Source organism: Neolamprologus brichardi, chromosome 14 (assembly GCF_056152115.1).
Source record: "Neolamprologus brichardi isolate AB-2024 chromosome 14, ASM5615211v1, whole genome shotgun sequence".
NCBI lineage: Eukaryota > Metazoa > Chordata > Actinopteri > Cichliformes > Cichlidae > Neolamprologus > Neolamprologus brichardi.
The window spans coordinates 19420751-19442620 of record NC_142117.1 but is presented as its reverse complement, the minus strand read 5'-3'; the positions used below and the strand labels follow the sequence as shown (position 1 = coordinate 19442620).

Sequence of the window (21870 nt, the reverse complement as noted above, 5' to 3'; positions counted from 1 at the left end):
ATATTGACATGATGGCATCACACAGTTGACAGTTTTGTCCGCCACGGCATATCTGTGGCATTTAAATGATGCTCAGTTGGTACTAAAGGGATCAGGTGACAAGAAAATATCTCCCACACCATCACCAGCAGCCAGCAAGGGATTCATGCTTTTATGCTGTGTGCTATGTGACCAAATACTATCCGAACACTGCAGCAGAAATGCGGTCTTCTGCTGCTACAGCCAATCTGCTTTAAAGCACGATGTATGTTTAGAGATGCTCTTCTGCATACCTTGACTGTAATGACTGATCATCTGAGTTTGTGTTCATTTTCACCCACAGAACTGACCCCTTGTAGACATTTTCTATTTTTAGACTTTTTTCTGTAAATAGAGATGGTTATGTGTCAAAGTCCCAGTAGATCAGCAGCTTCTGAAATGCTTACACCACATTCACTTAAATCAGCCTCCTTCCTCATTCTGATGCTCAGTTAGTCAGCAGGTCATCTTAACCATATCTACATGCAGAAATTAGTTGATGCCATGTGATTGGCTCATTACAAATTGGATTTGACCTGCAGCTTTGTGCACCGTGATCAAATCATGAGGAGACTCAAGGTGTGGGGACCATTTTGTCTGAGCAAACATGCCACACCTTATATCTCTTACAGTATAAAATCACATCACAGCAAGTTATTGGCTGTTTTCACCCCCACCTTTCTTACCTCCAATGCCTCTGCTCTGACAAGACTTTCTCCTCATCTCTGCTCTTCTCCTTCACCTCATACCCCCTCCTTTTCCTCTTCTTCTTTTTTTTTTTTACAGCCAATTAACTTTTCTCATTCTTCAGTACTTGTCTCTCTGCTGCTGCTTCTTTTACCCTTTAACTGCACAAATGCCTGTCTCATTCTTTTTCCATTTAGCTCATCTCTCTCTCCATTTTCTCTCTTTCTTAAGTTCAGTGTCTCTCTCTCTCTCTTTTTCTCTCTAGTGTTAGCTGCAAGCTGCAATATCACATGAGCAGAATGTCAAGTGCTTCCAATAAAGCAGACTGGCTATGTTTAGTCTTGTTGACAGACAGACAGACACACGTCTCCTCACAAAGCCCCATGTGGGATCACTCTACTAGTGATTGGCACACTTGCCTCCCTGTAAAGCTAATGCAGAGAAGACAACTCACATACAAATGCACAAACATAATTACGCACAAATATCCCTACACAAAAGAACACAGCACGTAAGGCTGAATTACAGACAGTGTATAGTTTATATATGGCTCTTTGATACTTCATAATAAAATACCTAAAATACCTCTGATAAAAGCTGTATTTCTAAAGTGTCTAATATTTTTAGGGTGGAGTTCTGCACAGAGCATGAAAAACTTGGGACCCATTAGCACATTCATACAGTATGCGCACACTTTCACAAACATGATGAGATGATACACAAAAGACGTCATATCTGTCTACTTTGTCATTAAAGCTAAGAGCTGTGAAATAAAGTTAAGAGAGAACTACATCAGTATTCCACTGAGGAAGTGAGGCGTTTTAAGAGTCTTTAACTGGTGTGATAGATGATTAGGCAGCAGGGCCAAGGTCAATTATTTATCAATTTACATCTTTCAGAAAGTAATCTGTCAGGAGAGCTACTCTGGTTGGGAGATTTTCACGGATAATGAAACCATAAAGAATGAGCAGCCATGAGCCCGTGTGTTAAAAGTTTAACATTTCATTTTTGAATGTGCTGAATTGAGTGCCGTGCTTGTGTAGTGAATTTGAAGAATTTACTGAGAGACAGTTGGGAAACCAAAAGATCATATACAGTTTACTGATGTGAGGGTGTTCATTTAAGTGGGTACAGCAGGCCAGTGTCAATGCAATAAACACAGTTACAAAAAAGTGTGCAAAAGTCTTGAGCCATTTCTTTATATTTTGCTTACAAGGAGCCAGAAATTATTTTAACGTTTTAAAGTGCTCTTTAGCTATAGTTCTCCAGGCTTTCAAACACCTTAAAATAGTAATAAGGTGATTTCCAAAGAGCTATTAGCTAAAAGCTTGGCATAACTCAGCATGGCGTGCAGTGTGTCCTTAAAAAAATTGAGCAAACTGGACAGGTAGAGGACAAGAGAACAAGTGGCATGTGTAAAAAAAAACCTGAGAGAAGCAGCTGATCCATTCAGAAATGCTCTCGGTAGAAGGGGTGGATGTCAAGAAGCACTTCTTAATAAAAGGAAACTGGGATAAAAGACTGAGGTACGGCAAATTACACGAGAACTCGACTGAAAATCAGTGGCAGCTGGTCTGATGGAGTAATGAATACAAATTTCAAATTTCAGGTCCAAATTGTTGATGGAGATAAAAAAAAAAAAAGGTTCAACAGTGAGTGTCTACAGCCATCTGTAAAACACGGTGAAGATGATGATTTGCATTTCAGCAAGTGGTGAACATAGAAAAGACAGATAGTGATCCACCATGTATACCACTTTGAAACTGTCTGATTGTCAGTGGCTTCATACTTCAGCGTGATAATGATCTCAAACACACTGCTAATATAGTGAGATACATACATGAAAAGGAAAACACACAATGCAACACATCAGTTGTGGACTGATCTCCCCAGAAACCAGACCTCTAGTTAGCACTAGACTTAATCAGCTCCTACATATGATTACATCCACTTTAAAAAGCCTAAGACTCCAACAGCCAAAGCACTAAACATCCAGTAGGTGGGCACATTCATCTTTGTCATATAGTTTGTTATTAACCCTGTAGGTGTAGGAATTGCATTTTCTAGCCAAGTGAGAACAGATATTGCAGGCTGGTACTAACATTAGGACCCATGTTTTGTTTAAAAATACTTTTAAATATATACATTTTAAATATTTTGTCCAAATTTTGTCCAGTCGTAGACAAGTTTAATTGTTCTGGCTTGGCAAAAAATAGCTGCAACACAGATGTAGTGAGGGGCTGTGTCTCACCGACAGTGAGGGGTCGTGGGAAGTGTAGCTGGCCCAACGTTCATTCTCCAGCTCCTCCATCACCTACAGCATGCACGGAGAGAGTCAGGGGGTTTATACACATATTGCAAACAGGCAGACACATACACACAAAATATATAAACAACAACAAAAAAAAGTGCTCAAAGATATGACTGCGAACACAACCATACGCATATCAAATAAATCTTCACACAGGTCAGGGACATGCACATGAGCACACAGCATACCTGCATGCTTTCCCAACACTCACTGACAATACACACCTGGTTCATGGCGCTCTTTAGCCAGGTATCCACGGCAACCCCAACTTGGCGTAGAAGGTCCAGCCGAGCTTCAGCTTTCAACTTTATTGTCTTTGGAGAGCAAAGAGGTTTGGATTGTTAAAGAAGCACATGTACCAAGGCTGCAAAGTCCAATATCAATCTTTAAAAGAAAAGATGATATAAAACACTATACAAATGACTAGGGCTGTTCGATATAACTATATATATCGGATGACGATATAAAAACCTCTATCATTTCATTTTACGCTATCGTTTGTTTCGTGGTGTTGCAAAACAAACTGTTTACGGCAATATTTTTTCATTGTATTAATTTCTTAAAGTTCTCTCTTTCTCTTATATTTGATATAACCACACTATGGATGGACAAGCGCCTGTTTTTATGCGTTGTCGTTAGCAACAACGATGGTAAAACCATTACGTGTCCGCTTGTTTATTTTCCACATAAACCTTTCACAATAAAGCTCAAGATCCTGTTGAGATCCTGTTTTCAAAATAAACTGAATCACGTGAAATAGTATGCAGAGTGTTTACCGATGAGAAGCAAAAAAGAGCCGTTAGGTGCTAAAAAAATAAACCTTAGACTCAAACATTAGAACAGGCTTTTCCCCGCAGCACACTGCAAAGAAAATGGCGGCCGTTACAACCTATGTCTAAAAATGTATAGTTTCATGCATCGGTAAAACACTCGACTCCAGATACACGACGCCCAGCTGGAAACACTTCAGCTGTCCGAGATTCACAGAATTTACAGAAAATGTTAAACATTATCGGGATATGAGATTTTGGTCATATCGCACAGCCCTACAAATGACTGGTTATTAGCAAACATTTCCATATGCTCCAACTACCTACATAAACGATGGGATTACTAAAATACAAGGTCCTAAAGAGAAAGATGGAAATTAAAATGAAGCTGTATGTTAGAGGAAACATAAGGAGCTCTTTCTACTCATGTCACAGCTTTCATTTTGACATCTTGACAGCTGCACGAGTTCTGTTCAATGCGAACTGAATTTTCACCCCAAAATGTTTAAAAACTGGGTTACACAGTCTCGTAAGCAACAAATCATCAAACCTTGCTGCACTCTAATGAGACAAGATGATGATGCTATATCCACCAGTAGGGGAACCCCTGAGATTTACATTGAAGCTCTCTCGCATCAGCTTGCTCTCATCTCTAATCCTGTCTCCTTTTCCTTCTGTCTCTCATTGTTTTCATCAATTTCCTCTTTCATTACCTGCTTCTTTCCTTTCTCACCAGTGCTGACAGAGCAGACTGATAGCTGATAGCTCCATCCCACAGAGGCACGGAGTAAGACAGAAAGACACGCCGTCAAGACAGACTCCCACACTTTGATCAATAAAGGCCTGAGCCACTTCATGGGCCTCAGTTTTTCCCTTCCGTTAGCAGCACCTAGCAAACACCAGCCTTGGCTGTTGCTACTGAACCATAAACATATCAGACTAAGACGGGGAAAAAGGTTACAAATAATGGCCATTACACTGCTAGCAACTGTTCCTTAAGGAAAGCTGCAGCACTAAATCATTAATGTAAGTCAATATGAAGCACAGCCAATGGTGTGAGTGCAAATCACTTGTGGATAGAGTGCACACAGTCAGGCAGACAGAGCATCTATAATCAATACAAGCAAAACTGAAAGAAATAGAAAAATAGATGGAGGATAGACAGATAGAAAACTCGCAGGGAAAACCAGGACATCAGTAGCTTAGCAGATCATCCGGATCACCATCCATCACAATAAAAAGCCCATAAAAGTCCATAAAATGACAAATGTCACCTTGACCTTGAGCACAATTTGGGTGGAGACTCGGCTGATCATTGTGTGCAAGTTGCACTAAAGTCTGATCAATACCTGAGGAGAAGCAGCGATTTTTGTGAATTGTGGATGAACAGACGGACACCTCGCCGTGACATGAGCTCATTAGTACTCCGGCCAGCAGAACTGAACACTAGGAGTCCAGCTGTAAATCAATTATTGATTTATGATTGAATTATTAGGGATTCTGGGTTCACGTCTTGTACAAAGACCTCTACGGAAGTCAAACTGTGTTATACAAAAGGTGCTACAAACAAGCATCTAAACACATAACAGCAGCTATGCTGATAAAAGCAATAATGTGGTATGTGAGCTCCTTGCGATAGACAAACAGCAAAGAAGAGTTATTTACACTACAAAGGCACAGTGGGACCACTGCAATTACTCCCTATATGTACTGTAAGTTTTCACAGTGCATTCTGTCAGCAAACCAACCCAGACCAGTTGGTTTGCTGAGACTTATGGCTGTGTCTATGCCCTATTTATTCAATTGTGCTCACATGTCAATACACATAGTGTAGAAAAATATGAGTAGATCCACTCACTCAACTTTCCAACTCTTGTTAGTTTTGCTTGCTTGTGGTGAAAAACTTTTGAGAGCACAACCTACTCCCTGCTCTGATGCCGTGAGTCAGCGAGGTCAGATTATCTAGTGGAGGCAGTTTGAGAACAGCCTCCGACAGCTACGTATGGAAACAGCCCCTTGCCTCAGCTGTTCTCACTCCCACCCCCTCTGAGAGCTTCTTATAAATAGGAAAGCAGCAAAAAGGCCCATAATCGTTTATTTGAAATAAAGGAATTTTAGATTTCGGTTTAAACTTATACTTCAAAGCATAAAAGAGCCGGTAGCTTTAAAATTTAGGATTTTCCATTAAGAGAAATTGGAGAAAATCTTAATCTGATTAGCTTCAGTCCGAATGACCTGCACACAGTATGTATCTCCTACAGCATATGCAATACAACTGCCGTGTGCCTCTCTCTGACAAATTAATGAGATCAAAAGTGTTCCCTTCATCCCAGTGCTGTGTTTTCTCCTGATATCTGATCTTGGGAACATGTTGTTTTATTAATTAGCTTCAGCAGCGCATTACGGGCTAGCCTGGGGCATAATATATCATTTACAAAAGAATATATAACGCATTTAATTGTATATTTTGACCATCTTCACTTGTCTTTTATCATAGCAAGAATCCCTCATATCACTTAGTTATGCTGTTAAACCTTGTTATGGTAATAACTGTCAAGCAGTTTCAGAGAAAGACACAAACAGGCTCATCTGTAGAGCACAGAATACATAACTCTTCCCTTTCTGTCAGTATTTACTGATTCCACTTAAGAAAAATTGGATATCTGTAGAGACTGAAGGGTGCAGACTATAACTAAAAACTGAAAAATAAATATAGCGCTATAAAAAAATGTGAGGCGTTTCATTTTGTATAGTTTTTTGTGACCATCATAGAAACAAACAAACAAAAAACCTCTGCCTTGCTTTTCCCAATCATGTCCACACAGCTAAAATGCATAATCCTGTCAATATAAACTTCCCAGCCTCCCTTGGCTTTTTAACATATTTAAGTTTTATATTCAATAAGCATTTCAACAGTTGTTGTTTTAACTCTAAACACTGGCTTTAAACCACAGCTTTAACTACAGTAAATAATAACAGTCTTGATTACTGACTGATTGTAATGTTGCATGCTTAAGCAGGCATACCAGATAGTCTGCTTGTTATGATATGACGTAGAGACTGCTTAGCCAGAAAAACACAAATTCCTCAGAAATGCAGCACTTAAATATTTAAGGGAACAACTGATCATCACAAAAAAACTTAAGTTACTAAGCTAATGACATTTAGACGTGCAAGACGCTGCCCAGGATGCCCCTGCATAGATTTCACTTATCCTCATGGGTACCAGGGTTATGGCCTCATGTGGCCATAACCCTGGTACACTGACAACTAACATCTGAAGGGATAGGTGCACCTGTTACTTCGCTTGCTAACTGTTGCAGCTGCTAAAAGAAAAACACTTTTTAATAACTTCTCCATGATGGATATTCCTGCGTAACAGGTGACCTGCCCAGGTCCTGCAAGACCAATGCCAGGTCCCATGCTGCAAGCCATTTCCCTCTAGGGGGCAGCAGACTCCTGGCACCATGCGGAAACTGCATTACCCAAAAATGCGTGCTGAGGGACCAACTCTTGATATGGTCATGGTTTACCCATACTGCTACCAGATGAACCCTCAGATGGCCAGGCTTCAAAGGCTGTTGTAAGCATCTCTAGCAGCTTCAGCCATGTTTGAACAGCCACTCTTACCCTGAGCCGAAAGGACTCGAGCAAAGCCTGAATTCCAGTCCCTCTCGAGTTGACCGTCCCATCATGGATGCAGAATCTAGAGACAACTTGATGAAGTTGGTCTGCTGTGTTGGACGTAGGGAGCTTTTGTCCCAAATGACCGACATTCCCCAAACGCCTCGAGGTGGTTAACTGGATTGTTACCTGTTCACCCTTGTTGAACGATGAGGCACAAATAAGCCAAAGATCAAGGTAAGGTATTATCATTATACCTGACAGACTTAATAATCTCAGGGCTGAACTCATGGTAAGGTGAGGGAGAGGTCTAAGGGGGTAAACTGATACACCAGTACCCGAAAGGTGAAACACAGAAATCACAGACATCTGTATACCTGGTTGGACTACTGGCTGCTGAAAAGGGTGTGGCCCTGAAGTGAAACAGCAGCCTGTAACCCTGAGAAGTTGTTTTCAAAACCCATGTATCCTGTGAATTAACTGCTCGGTAGTCCAGCTGCTGTTGCAAAAGTCTGCCTAGTGTTTGTTGTGTTGGCTGCAGAGGGGGGATAAGGGGTTGTCTTAGTGTTGCCTCTCTAGCACACCTGTTGTCACTCACCTGCACCAGTTTATGCTTCCTATCCTGACACACTGATATGAAGTCTGAAGTCTAACCAACTTCCTGTTATACTGTGATGACCAAGTGTTCTCTTAATATTTTTGGGTAGTGTAACTAATGTATAGGCCTGGCTTGGCTTTGTGATTGATAATGCTACTGGAAGAGGCTTGATGGAAGGAAGATGGAGCTAATTCACAGATAATACAGATAATGCTCCCATCAATAATACAAAAAATACAGCTAATGTTCCCATCAAACCTACATAATGTCTTTTGTCCTGCTTTCACTCCCTTTATAAATCTGTGATAAGAGGTCTGTGATAAAGCCATTAGTATCAAAGAGCTCATAAAATATTCATCATCTTAGTCAAGGTAATGCTGGTCTGGAAGAGAAATTAAAGGGAAGCACGAGAGAAAGACAGAGGATGAAGCACTTAAAAAAGGTGACGTGGACACATGTTTGCACTTTGCTATGAAAAGATTCTCTAATTATTTTGAGGGAAGTGAGATCACAAGCTACTGATAGTTGCTAAATTATTCGAATGCATGACGACAAAGCAAATGTTTCTTAACTTGACAGCAGAGGGTGCCAAATATGCAAAAGCCTGATAACAAAGGTAGTGTGGAGCCAAAGAGGAAGTTAGATAGAGAATGAGCCAAATGCAATGAAGCTGAAAAGCAGAATGAAAAAAAAAAATAGACTTCTGGGAGCGAACAGAGAGGATTACGCTGAGAAGGATAGCGCACGGTGCAGTGATCTCATTCAGTGTTGACAGGTTCAATCTGTGGGAATCGATGCGCAATCAATAAGTATCTGGCTAGGGTGTGTAGAGGGAAAAGAGTGGGAGGATGGAAACAGAAAGAGGTACATGTGGACTGAAAGCCTGAGGAGAAAGTGGTCAAAGAAACAACAAAAATATGTGATCATCTGACCTTGTATCAACATTTTCATTATAATATAATAAAATAAACCTACAATGCGTCATACCTGCATGCAGTAACAGTGGGATATTAAGAGAAATGTAACTGTAAGCTATGACATACATCAAGGAGTTAATTAGTTTTTTCAGATTTGTGTAGGTGAATAACCTAAATGATCTCTCACATCTTATGCTGGCAAAAGTGTGACGATAACTCGTGGGCCATGCTTGTTAAAATATACCCTGCTACATCAAAGAGGCTGTGCAGACTGAGAGCATACGGCCAATTTCACTCTTCATTCAATTCAAAATACATCGGTCCAAAGAGTGGGCAGCACTTCAACTCGTTTACAACGATATGCAACATTAAGTACTTCTATGTAAATGTGTACCACAGATTTCATGGTGTTTCAGAACAACAAACATTAGCCATTCATTAGAGACCTATTAAAACAATGAAAAATAAGCTTCCCGTACACAACAGTAATAACACAGAAAATAACATCTGCTTATTTTTGATATCAATATCGCATCACAGATTTTTTCCCTTCTCCTTTTTCTTACTTCTATAAAAATAAATCTCATGTTGCTATTCAAGGCAGACTCTCTTGGAAACGTTGGAATCGTTCCTTTATGTGTCAGCATTAGTGCACATACTGCAAAACGTTCTGTGACAGGCCGCTCCATAATAAGTACTCAAATAAATTCACGCTGTATTTCCAAAGTTTGTGTTCTGAACATTTGTTGGAAAAGGATCATCTATTCATCTGTTCTCTGTATCCTTGTAGCTCCATGCGGCGCCCAGGTTTTGACAGGATAGAACAACTGACACGCTGCATTCACCCACATTTTGGTGTTTTCACTTCACCTGACCTTGCATACCTTTAGACTACGAGATGAAAATAAAGCACTGGGAAAGAGAGCTACATGAAGATGGGAACAAAGTGCAAACACCATACACACAGGGTTATATTTAAACAAAGACCCTGAGACAGCAGTAAACGTTGACGATCTGAGTCACACACCTCGGCTTTGCGCATGTTTTCTTTGGTGTCTTCGATCTTCATCTCCAGATCTAATCTTCCCTGCTCTGTGGGAGGCAAGCCGTGGCTCTCACACTCCTCCAGAGACTGACAACAACACACACAAACACAGAGCGTGATTAGAACAGGAATGTGTGTGCACTTTAAAATTAGCCTCATTAAGATTCACATGTTGCATTTCTAAAACGTGCAACAAATGTTTGTGAGTGTGTCTGTATGTGTGTGTGTGTGTCCCTCTTACTCGCTTGTAGTGAATGATATTCTTGTGCTCTCTGGCCACCCTGGTTGCCCATTTCCTGGCCTCCTTGTTCAGACTGTGCTCCTCTGTCGTCCCCGACTCCGACTCCAGCTGACGACTCTAATATCCCACACACAGCCGCACAGAGACACGCCACAGCAGCAGGCAAACACACAAAAATACAGTGTCAAAAACAACAGCTCAAGGTGTGCAATACGCAGAGGCTGTTAATTAAGCTAAAGAAAGCAACATTGTTTCCATAGCAAGTAATTAATACAGTGTGTGTTGCGATGCTCTGTTGTTACCTTATGAAACAAAAAGCTGCTATTAAAACCACACGTGAAACACCATGTGTGTGTTTTTCTGTGTACTACAAAGTGAGAGAAGAGGAGGCGCGTGGTGACAGCACTTTTTGCATGTGACTTTATTTTTTTGCTTTTTTTTTTTAAAATATACTACAGAAAACACGCGGGGTCAGTCAAGGAATCTGCATGGCCTTCCAATTAAACATATGACATCAATTATAACCATGCAGCCAAAGTGAATCCTGAGCTCATGCACTTAACAAAGAGCTTTTCTTACTTCACATGAAAGATTTCTATTTTTTTTCTCTCTTTCTGTTCTTTGTCACTGCTTTGAAGTGGGCGGGGATTTGCTGGGAAAAGGTCATGTTGCATACTTCTGCCCATCATGCATCATTTAGCAGTATGTGAATGAAAATCTGGTGACAGCTGGGAGGTTCTTTGGCCACTCTATCAAATTCTGATAAGAACGCACCCACAATATCCAGATTAACTATGTTGGATGAAATATTTCTTAATATTTTAATAAAGAAAAAAAACATCATTTAATTTGATTCAGTCTTCTCTAAACAACTGATGCTGATTTCATAGAAACATATTTGCATTTTTAAAGCCAGATTTTTCAGTTTAATCATAATTATTTGCTATTGTTGTCCAAAAAAAACATGACTCAGTAATCAAATTAGACAGCTGTCTGCCATGATCCAAAGAAACCCTGAAAAAAAGACTGTTTTTGGTTACTTGTTTACAAATATGACTCAGAATTGATCTTTTCATTTCTATCTATTATAAAATGCATCATAGCAGGGGCTGAAAAACAAAAAGGATACTTTCTAGTAATTTAACAATGACCCACTCCGGCTTCCCTCGTAATAACTCAAATCGAAATCAATGCAAAATATCTTGCAAAGACTTCCATGTATAGACATTCGTCGTCAGTGCTGTGTTTGCACAGACCTGAGAGGTTTGAGTTCCCATAATCTGATAATAAAAGTCTGTTAGCCTCAGCTAAAGTACACAATATTCTAATTATACCTTTTCATGCACATCATCTCTATTAATTATGTGCTGATTCTGTAACAACAGGGCATAAATCTGGCTAAGTATAGGTGTGAAACCAAGTGTATTACATGGGAGATTTACAGCTTAATTACATTCAGGCACAGGAGAATTGCAGCAAGTTAAGGGAGAGGGCAGGTAACTCGATTAGAACAGTGGCTCGAATATGACATTGTCACGGACCCCTGAGTCCTCCAGAGCCGGGTCCGTGACAGACATGTCATGAACCTGCATCTCAATACTTTCCTTAAATTTGAATTTCAGATAGTCTGCCAGCATCTACAGTTATGTGAACTAGAAAGGACACCCTTTAAGGTTTTATGTATCAGGACATAGTAAAAAAAATCATCTGATCCTTACCAGGTCTTAAATACAACCTCAGATGAAACACAAAACATCTCGAAAGACAAACAAAAGCTAAACCAAAAACGTAGAAACAGTGTGGAAAACCTAGGTACACCCCAACTGCTTCCACGGGAGTTACGAGGGTAAGTAACAGCCAGGAGTTCCTAATGAAATGCAAATTATTATCCGATCATCAGCAAATGTAAGCACATCTATAAGAGCAGAAGTTTTGTCACTCTGTCAGTGTGCGTAACACGATGCCAAGGAGGAAAACATCAGCAATGATCCTCAAGAAGCAATTCTTGCTCCCCATCGCTTTGAGAACGTGTATATGGTCACTTTCTAACAATTTCAATTCCATTATTCTACAGAGAAAAGGATTATTCACAACTGGAAAAGATTCAAGATAGTTCAATCAGCTAGAATGTCCTAGCAAATTCACACCGAGGTTGGACCGTGCAATGCTCAAAGTAACTGCAAAAAAACTCTAAGAGCTACATCTCAGATACTACAGGCCTCAGTTAGCATGTTAAATGTTAAAGTTCATGACAGTACAATAATAAAACTGAACAAATATAACTTTGGAAGGGTTGCCAGGAAAAAGTCTCTTCTCTCTAAAAACAACATGTTAGCACAGCTTGGGTTTGTAAAGCTACATATGAACAACCCACAAGACTTCTGGGACAAAGACCGAAGTGGTGATGTTTGGCCATAATGCACACCAAGCATGAAACCAAACACAGCATAACAGCACAAACCTCATGCCCACTGTCCACCACGGTGGTGAAGGAGTGAAGATTTGGGCTTGTGTCGTAGCCACAGGACCTGGGCACCTTGCAGGCACTTAGTCGATAATGAATTCCTCTGTATACCAAAGTGCTCTAGAGTCAAATCTGAGCCCATCTGTGTAGTAGCTTACTACATTTGGCTGAAATGGGGCCATACAACAGGACAATGATGAAAGAGATATATGCAAATACCTGCAAACCTCAAAGTTCCTCCACAGTGACAGGAGAGACTGATAAATGTCATGCAGAAAATGACTACTTCAAGTTAGAACCTGGTAAGGATCAGATTATTTATTATGATGTCATAATACATAAAATCTTTGAAATAAAAAAGATCCACTCCCTTTCACATGACTGTTCATACTGCAAATAAATTCTAGTGCTCATGTGAGTCATGTGACTCTTCCTGATGCACACTGATTATCTCGTTACACCCAAATAGATAAATCAACCTGCACTCTAAATGTCTTTCTGGACAAAGGTGAAATATTATTTTATTAAATCGTTTAATAAATTGGAAAATAACAACATTAGCAATGACTGTAGGTGCCATAATAGGCACAACTATAAACAACTGACCTGACATATAAGGGAAAATGGTTTCATCTTCAAAATCTAAACCTTTTTCAGACTTAAAGAGGCAGACACATCATTTAGATACAGTCTTCTTGCAGGTTATTCACTCATTCTGAACACATTTCTAGTCTTAGACACATATTATTATAAGAAAAAAATGTCAGAAAAGGTCTAGGACTTGTTATGATTTAATGCATTTGCACAAGTTTTTCTCTGAATAAGGCTCTCGCTCTTGTTCTACAGTTTTTAGAAACATATCACTGTCTTAACTAATAAAATTCATCATGCTGAACAGCACATGTATCACAAATTAGCCAAGGCAGCAGTATTTCTATGTGAAGTGTTTTAATGGAGTTTTAAAGCAGTGGGTGCCTAGGACTCCAGTGTTTCTACACTTGCATTAGAGCAGCAGCGATGCATTCAGACTGCAGCAAATACCTGCCTATGATTATGCTTTTTTATGCGTGTTAAAAGTAAAAGAATAAAATGAGTTCTCCTAAAATAGCACAGAGAAAATGTATGTGTACAACTACAGTATGATGTCTACATTCACAACATGTAAATTTAATGCAGTGTTAGCTTGAGTATTATTTCATATTTTATGTTTTATGAGCTTATCTTACACATACAGACACAAAGAATTCAATAATCAACATGTAAGATATACGTAGCATGATTTTGAATGGAAATCAGGACACACAAACAACAAAAAGAAAAACAAAGCAATTAGGGAGGTGCTCATTCAGTTTCCAGTGATTACATCTTGAACCCGTAACAAATTTGTAAAGGACAATTACACTAAACTATGACACATCAGCTTTCAGGATGTTGATGACAGTATGGTGATATTTTAAAAGATGACATAAGGTTACGGCATCAGATGAGTCATGACAACGGTCATGAGAAGCCAAAGCCACCAAAGGTATTCAGCTATCGTGCAAGTGTGCCTTCATTGCTTGTTTAAGATGAAGCAACTAGAAAATGCAGGAAACATAAAGAACTTCCTTAAATAGACCAGTAATGGCTGAACCGCCTCAGTGTAGTCAGCTGTCGTTGCGAGGTTTATGTCAGATGGAATAGTTGTAATAATCAGGTGAACTGTGGCCTTTTTAGATATTAAATAAGAAAAAATTATCAACTCTATTCTCTGGTTTGATTATTCTATTGGTGCACAAAAGCAAAGTCGCATTGAGCAGATAAAATCTTAACATGTAATTCAGAAACTCCCACATATTTGTCATGTTTATTTTAGGTTTCATGCCAACTATGTGGATGATGTCATAATCCTATCTGCAGCCACTTGTGTGGTTATCCCAGAGTGTCTCACAGTCTTGTTACGGTGACAGATGGACATAAAAAGTCGGGCAATGAAAGTTCTTTAACCTCCACTGTATTTCAGTAAAAGGAGAAAATCAAACCTAAAAAAAAGCATACACTCTCGTTTTATTGTCTGTGGTTACAGCTGACTGCTGTAGGCCAAAATCAACAGCCTCCTCCCTAAGCCACAAAGCTGAGAGCCATATAAAAACAGATCATTTATAAAGCACAATGATGTGTTAATGACTATTAACAAGACGTGATTCTTTTCCAGTAATAACAAAAGAGCTCTGGGTTTTATCACTGCATAGTGTGCTGTCAGATTTGAGCCCATCCTCAGCTGCTTTTCTCAGTTATTCCCAACACACAATAATACTTTGCTTACCCTCACCGCCATGCTGTATGAAGTCTTGGTGCTCCAACTGGTTAGAGCACAATTTCTGTTTAAAAGAGCGATAGGCCCACACTGCTCTCCAAGATACTTGGAATATAAAGGTTATTCTAGCTGACTAACTGTCTGCCTGTCAATCAGAGTTAGATCAGAAGAAGTCCCTGCCAAACAGAGCATGTCATACTTGGGCGTCTAGTTCAGCAAAGTTTAATTTAATGTGTGTTAACATTGATTTGTCATGTCACTGAGTCAAAAAAGTGTCAACTCACTGACACTACAGTTGTTTTTAAAGAAAATTATAATGTAAAGTATCATCAAAAGCATCATAATCACAGGCAAAGAGATCCATAGTGACAACATTAGTAAATAGTGTGCATAACTATGAAAAATCAAGTATTTTTCTGTCTTTTTTTTCTCACTATAACAGGTAACTCCAAGCATGCGCTAGAAATCTAGGAAATATAACTTAAATTGAAAGATTGCTACCAGTGAGGGTTAAAAAGGTTTCTCTGTTGGGTGCCTATGAACACACACTCACCAGCCACTTTATTAGGTACACCTATTTAACTGTTTATTAACATAAATATCTAATTAACCAATCACATGGCAACAGCTAAGTCATGTAGCCATGAAGACATAGTCAAAATGACCGGCTGAAGCTGATTTGAGCATAGCGTGGTTGTTGGTTCCTGACTGGCTCGTCTGAGTGTTTCAGAAACTGCTGATCTGCTGGGATTTTCCCACACCACCATCTCTAAGGTTTACAGAGAATTGTCCAAAAAAGAGAAAATATCCAGTGAGCTGAGGTTCTCTGGGAGAAAATGCCTTTTGATGCCAGAGGTCAGGGGAGAATGGCTAGACTGCTTTAACTCAAATGACCACTTTTTACAACCAACATATGAACCTCAAAGCAGATAAGCTGCACCAGCAGAAGGCCATAACAGGTGCCACTCCTGCTCGTTATAAACAGAAAAGAGGCTCAGACTCACCAAAATTGGACAATAGAAGTCTGGAAAAACTTGGTATGGTCGCAATTTCTGCTGCAACAGTCAGATTGCAGAATTTGGTGTAAACAACATGACAGCATGGATCCATTCTGTCTTATATGAACTGTTAGTGTGGGCAATATTGTCTTGGCACACTCAGTGCCAGCTGATCATTGTTTGAATTCCTCAGTCTAACTGTGTATTGTTGCTTCCAGTAGGATAACGCACCATGTCACAAAGCTCAAATAATATCAAACTTGTTTCTTGAACAGAACTGGTGAGTTTTCTGTACTCAAATGGACTCCACAGTCACCAGATCGCAATCCAATAGAGCACTTGATGTGGTGAAACAGGAGATTGATTATCCAGTACTAGCAAGGTATAACTAATAAAGTAGCCTGTGAGTGTATGAGGTTTCAGATTTTTCCAGTGCCATGCTGAAACATCAATCACTGCCTGAGGTGTTAAGTTAAACTGCATTATTACGCTTTGTTTGGCTCATGGCCGACTGAAAGCTTCTTACAGTAAATGATGCAGTCAGTATAAACAGAATGTATGAATGAAGCAGATAAGCCATGGTCTGAGAAGTATGATAGGAATGCTGACAACAGTTAAGACTACCTGTGCCAGGGTCATTCTCATGGCACTGACGGGCGACGGCTCAATGTCCACCAACTGCTGCACCGAGCTCAGAGTCTGGCACACACACACACACACACACACAAATAGACATCCAGGCATCCGCAGACCACACACCCAAAGAGCAGCAGTGCAACCACACAGACAGACAAACACAAGGAGCGATTAGTGGAAAAAAAGTTTAGGGAAAAACTGTTAGCAAAGCTTGAACAGGAACAGGAAGACACAAAGAAGGAAGAGAACATTGTTACAGAGAAAACTGTTAGAACACTTGAAACAAGGCAAAAGATCAGAGGCGAGGAGAAACTGGCAGAACCCAGAGAGAGAAAGAGAAATGTAGAGAAAGGAGAGTGCACAATATGACTCAGACACAGGAGAGAAGGATACTACTCTAGAAAGGTATTAGAAACAGTGTCCAGTGAGAGCAATTTCTTTTTTTAGCCAGAAAGACTTAACAAGTCCCCAAAGAGGAGAGGAGACAGCATGATTCCCACTGCTCCATTCCGATCACACAGACCGTGATCACTTGACAACAATTTAAAATATTTGTAGCATTCAGCAACCAATTGAATTTAAATGATTAAATTAGCTTGTGTAAATGACAAAACAAATCCCAGGCTAGAAAGATACGCTCCCAACGGACACGCAACATCTGAACACAGAGCCGATTCATGCGTCTTTCACGTTGTCAGCAGACATTAGTTAACTGGGCAACTCCATCTGAAACTGTTAACATAAAGAAATCCCCAAAGTCTGGGAACAAAAGGCCCAAAGATATCTCAAGAGAAAAAAGGGCGATCACAGCTTTGGCTCACGGATTTTTAACTTGGCAGGTCTCTCAGCCCCAGATGTTTTAATGTGACTCTCTAAATCAGAACTGCGGTAAATGAATTCTGTTTCATCACTCAACTTAAGGATTTAAGCAACATTTTAAGATATTAGAGAGGACAGAAAACACAGGATGAAAGGAAAGCCCACATGGCTGGCTGCTGTCTGTGTGTGGGAGTTTGTGCGTATGTGTGTATGTATGTGTGTGTGTGAGTCAGCAAGTGAAGTGGAGTGACAGTCCTGCTGTGAACAGGTTTATGTACAAACAATCTAAGTACTAGTGATACATGAGTATTAATCCAGGAGATCTGCGTGTAGCTGTGTGAGTCTCACCGTGTCACATTCACTGGGCTGGAACTGGAAGTCGTGCGCTTTGTGAAACACCGGATTCTCTTGCATGAACAACTGCTGATTGTACTCCTGCATTATCTGAAAGAAAGAGAGAAGGAGATCTTTAATCCAGTACATTGTGCCTGCAAGTTTGGTGCTGTGTAAACCCGACAATACAAGAGTCTGCTGAACTTCATGTGTGACGAGGCTTCTGCTCCCTTCGAGGATGCAAACAACAATTTTTTTTCCCACTGCCACATCTGAAGCCCACAGTGGGTGAGTGTTTCATATTCATGCATACATTTGTGGGTTCATATTTTGACTTTAGAGGGATTAATTTTTCAGTCCAAGAGGGATACGGTTCAGAAGTTAAGTCGAGTTTCTGAAGACATAACATTCAAACCATAGCTAGTGTGAGTGTAGCTTAGGATGAGACCCGAAACTAGTGAGAAACTGTCCCACACAGGAACCAGCTAGAAGCGATGTGGTGAGCAAACAATCCTGAAATACAGTGACATTCAGTAAAATGGCAACATGCAAAATAACCCCTAATAATGCGTTCGGGTCCTGAAGTTAACCTTTCTCAATTTGCCTGTGAGTACATGCTGCGTTAATCAAAAACAGTCACTGTGTTGTGTCTTTCTTGCACAGTTAAAGTAGAATAGAAACCTCATCATGCCACACAAAAGGTACACACAGCTGCTCCCTTATTCACACAGGGTCACAAAAGAAGGTAGCTCTATCTATATTTTGACAGATTTTTACACCAGATTTCCTTCCTGACACAACCCCAAAATGATTCGTGCCTACTTCTGCAACAGAACTGAAGATCTGCTTGTGAGGTGGCTGTGCAAGCCACTAAACTACAGACAGACACAAAGAAATTAAAGAAATAAAATAAAAAATTATGCACACAGAAAGAAAAAGACTGCTGAATGTCAAAACACTACCAGTGGGTTCCATAGAAATGTCTTACCACAGATTCAAAGACAAAATAGAGCTTCATAATTACAGATGACATGAAAATGTTGCTCTGATCATTTCACAAATAAACCCTGATAGCTTGGTTTCAAGGTCACAGCATATTTTTGTATTGTCTGACTCACCCTGGTGGATTTGTCCAAAAGGAACTGATACGTGTTGTGTGTAGCCTGGGAGGCCTCAAGCTCAGTGCGACAAAGTGCTACCAGGTAGTCTTTGACGTGCTCATAGATTCTGCCGTCCAAGGCCTAGAAGACAGACAGAGAAAGAGAGGAACCAGGGGTTACACTGAAGCATGGATGAATTCAATGTAATTCCACAATCCTTAATAATAAAGCAGAGAGGACAAGGGAATCAGGAGGAGACACTAAGAAATAGACAAAAAGAACAGAATGTGAATAAGCGTTGCTAGTTTGTCGTAAACTCAAATGTGTTTAGACATCCATAAATGTACTGTGATTTTGTTACATAATCTACTAATGCACGTCTATGTTTGAAAAATCATTTTTGAGGTCCATAGTCTAGTGATTACACTATAACTGATTGACAGCTCCCTTGCTTTTGTGTTATTTTTGTTGCATTTGTTGGGTGGGACAATTTCCTCTGTTAATGATTTTTTCTGTTATTGCATAAGCTACTGTGTAGCAGGACTAAATCAACTGAGACTTCTTGTGTGGAAGGTAATTTCAAGCTTTATTTTATGTTAAATTTCACTAGAACGCACCCGAAACATGCAAAATACATACAGGAAATGCAGTCAAATTGAACAGAAATAGAGTTCAGCATAGCAAAGCCCACTTCTGTTACAAACAAACACGCCTCACTCACATCGCCGCCTCCCATGACGTACTGTATATTATAACTTTAAATGCAGTATATGGCATGTTTCCATGGGCCATTAAAAAGAATTTTATGAAAAACACTAAACTAAAAAAGGAAGAGGAGAAAAATATGGTGAGAAAAATATAAAGAGGTGAGAGGGAGGGAACGAAGTCACAGGAAGGCCCAAAACCACGCAGATGTTTTTATTCAACAACTGTTAACATTAGCGTTTCTGATGCACGGATACAAAGACATTTTAATGAAGTATGCAGTCCAAGTGAACAGCCTTTCTATGGGCAGCCGGGATACTGCTGCCAAGCTGTAGGCAACGCTGCCAAACAGACAGAGAGCGGGGCTAACGGAGGGGAGGAGGAGAGGAAGAAGAGGGGAAGGGAGAGCATTTTGAAAAGGTATAAAAGGTATTAGTGGGTGAGAGCAAAAAAGAGAGACTTACTGAAAAAAATGTGTTTATGGGACACGAGTGTGTGTGTGTGTGTGTGTGTGTGTGTGTGTGTGTGTGTGTGCGTGTGAGTGTGTTCTTTGGATGGTGTTCTCACAGCTGCAGAGGAAGGTGAAGGGGTTCAGATTCCAATTCAACAAAACACAGAGAAGGCAGACACACACACACAGACATCAGTGATCAAATGCTCAGAGACACACACATACACGCACTCCTCTGGCCAAAGCGCCAAAGCCTCAGAAACGTGCACACACTATTCTAACCAGCGGATCATTTAGGCCAAGTCTGCAGCCTCCAGCTAACACCTACGTCTGTCTCCTTCTTATACAGACAAACACATTAAAAAAAAACAACATAAAACCCACAACCCACAGCATTCACACACAACACAGCCTCAAAAACAATGGGATATTGACAAGGACATTATGTCATTAAGGGTGGGTTGCTGGCTGACTTCTCTCTAAATGTTCCCTCATCATTCTGGTCATTTCCTCCTCCCCCTTTCTTCTCTTCCTCCCCTCCTTTTTTCATCCATTTACGGTAGTGTTGAAATGAAGTGAGTCAGCTTCCAGAAAAAGCCCCGTCCGTCCCTATACCATGGCCAGTGGATGTGTGTTTGTGTGTGTGTGTGTGTGTGTGTCTGTGTTTGGGTTGAATGACTGCATCAGTTGGAACAATAAGGGCAGCACAGGGGAGCAGACGGGGCAGCAGAGGTGCAAGTGTGAGGGTGTGTGGTTGTGTGTGTCAATGGCTAGCCGGCAACTTTAAAGACCGACATTAATAACAGCATATACTGCTGACAGCAGAGGGAGACGTTGAGCAGTCGGTTCTTCCTCTGCCCTTTCACTACAGCTGTCGCATTGACAAGGACGGCTCACCTATAAGATTTAAGTTATTACCGCAGCCTCACTACAACTCTCAGTACAGTCAGTATTTATGAAGGGAAGATTTGATCTAAACAAGGCTATCAATTACAAGTTTCCTCGCCTATCATCCCCAGAGAAACTATTCTATTATCCTTCAGTCATCTATTTCACACTTAATCATTTTCTTTTCTCAGATGACCTAGGAAGGAAGAAAGCCGATTCTTACCACTATAACTCATTTAATCTCAAACATTTCATGGGATAACTACAATATCTGTTGAACATGGAGATGAAAAGGCCCCAAAAGCATAAGGGAATGCGTTCATGGAAAAGATTTCACGCCTTCCTTGAACTGCAGAGAGAACTCATACATTCAAGAGTGCTGATATTTTCAGGTAAACACCACAAATGAATCAGCACAGGAAGGAGAGGGAGGACAGACAGCTTGCTTCCTTCTAGCAATGTCCCTCATTCTCTGTGTGTGTTTTCATGCGCATATTTGTGTATGTGCATATTTCCCTGCAGTCCTGTCCTTCTGTCACAAGAAGCTAAGGATCTATTATTCAGAATGGCCTCGTAGTATAGATACTAGTGCATGCCTAAGGCAGAGCATGCGAGAGTGAGGAGGGAAGACAGAAAAGAAGATGGGAGAAGAAATAAACAAGGAGTCAAAAGCCAAGAAACAGAAGAAAAAAACTTAAATTTTATTTAATACTATTGAGATCCTGAGTACATACCATTTAACTGATGGTCAGACAAATGAGAAAAACAAGAGCAATAAAGCTGCAGATGTAAAACAGACCAACATGTGTGTCTATAACAGAACTACTAACTATCAGTCACGCCTGAGGATTTTTCATGCTGAAGAATTAAGCAATTGTCAATCAGACGTTTTCCAGATAGTACTGTACAGTGGGTTAAAATCTCATTATTCTTTTCTATGTTTATAATTCCACAAATTTTAACAAGACA

At 40.2% G+C, this 21870-nt stretch overlaps 1 protein-coding gene across 2 annotated transcripts in view; it reads right to left on the bottom strand.

Annotated features, from left to right (window-relative positions):
* fchsd2 (FCH and double SH3 domains 2) overlaps positions 1–21870 on the bottom strand; it is a 67768-nt gene that overhangs the window by 11097 nt on the left and 34801 nt on the right. The window contains exons 9-15 of one of the 2 annotated variants that reach the window (XM_087850947.1): positions 18876–18998; positions 17773–17868; positions 16594–16668; positions 10212–10328; positions 9953–10057; positions 3241–3330; positions 2957–3019 (exon numbers count right to left, since the gene is read on the bottom strand). In XM_087850947.1, coding sequence (XP_087707073.1) covers positions 2957–3019; positions 3241–3330; positions 9953–10057; positions 10212–10328; positions 16594–16668; positions 17773–17868; positions 18876–18998 — 669 coding nt within the window. The remainder of the gene's footprint in view (positions 1–2956; positions 3020–3240; positions 3331–9952; positions 10058–10211; positions 10329–16593; positions 16669–17772; positions 17869–18875; positions 18999–21870) is intronic. The other variant, XM_087850948.1, reaches the window with a different exon arrangement.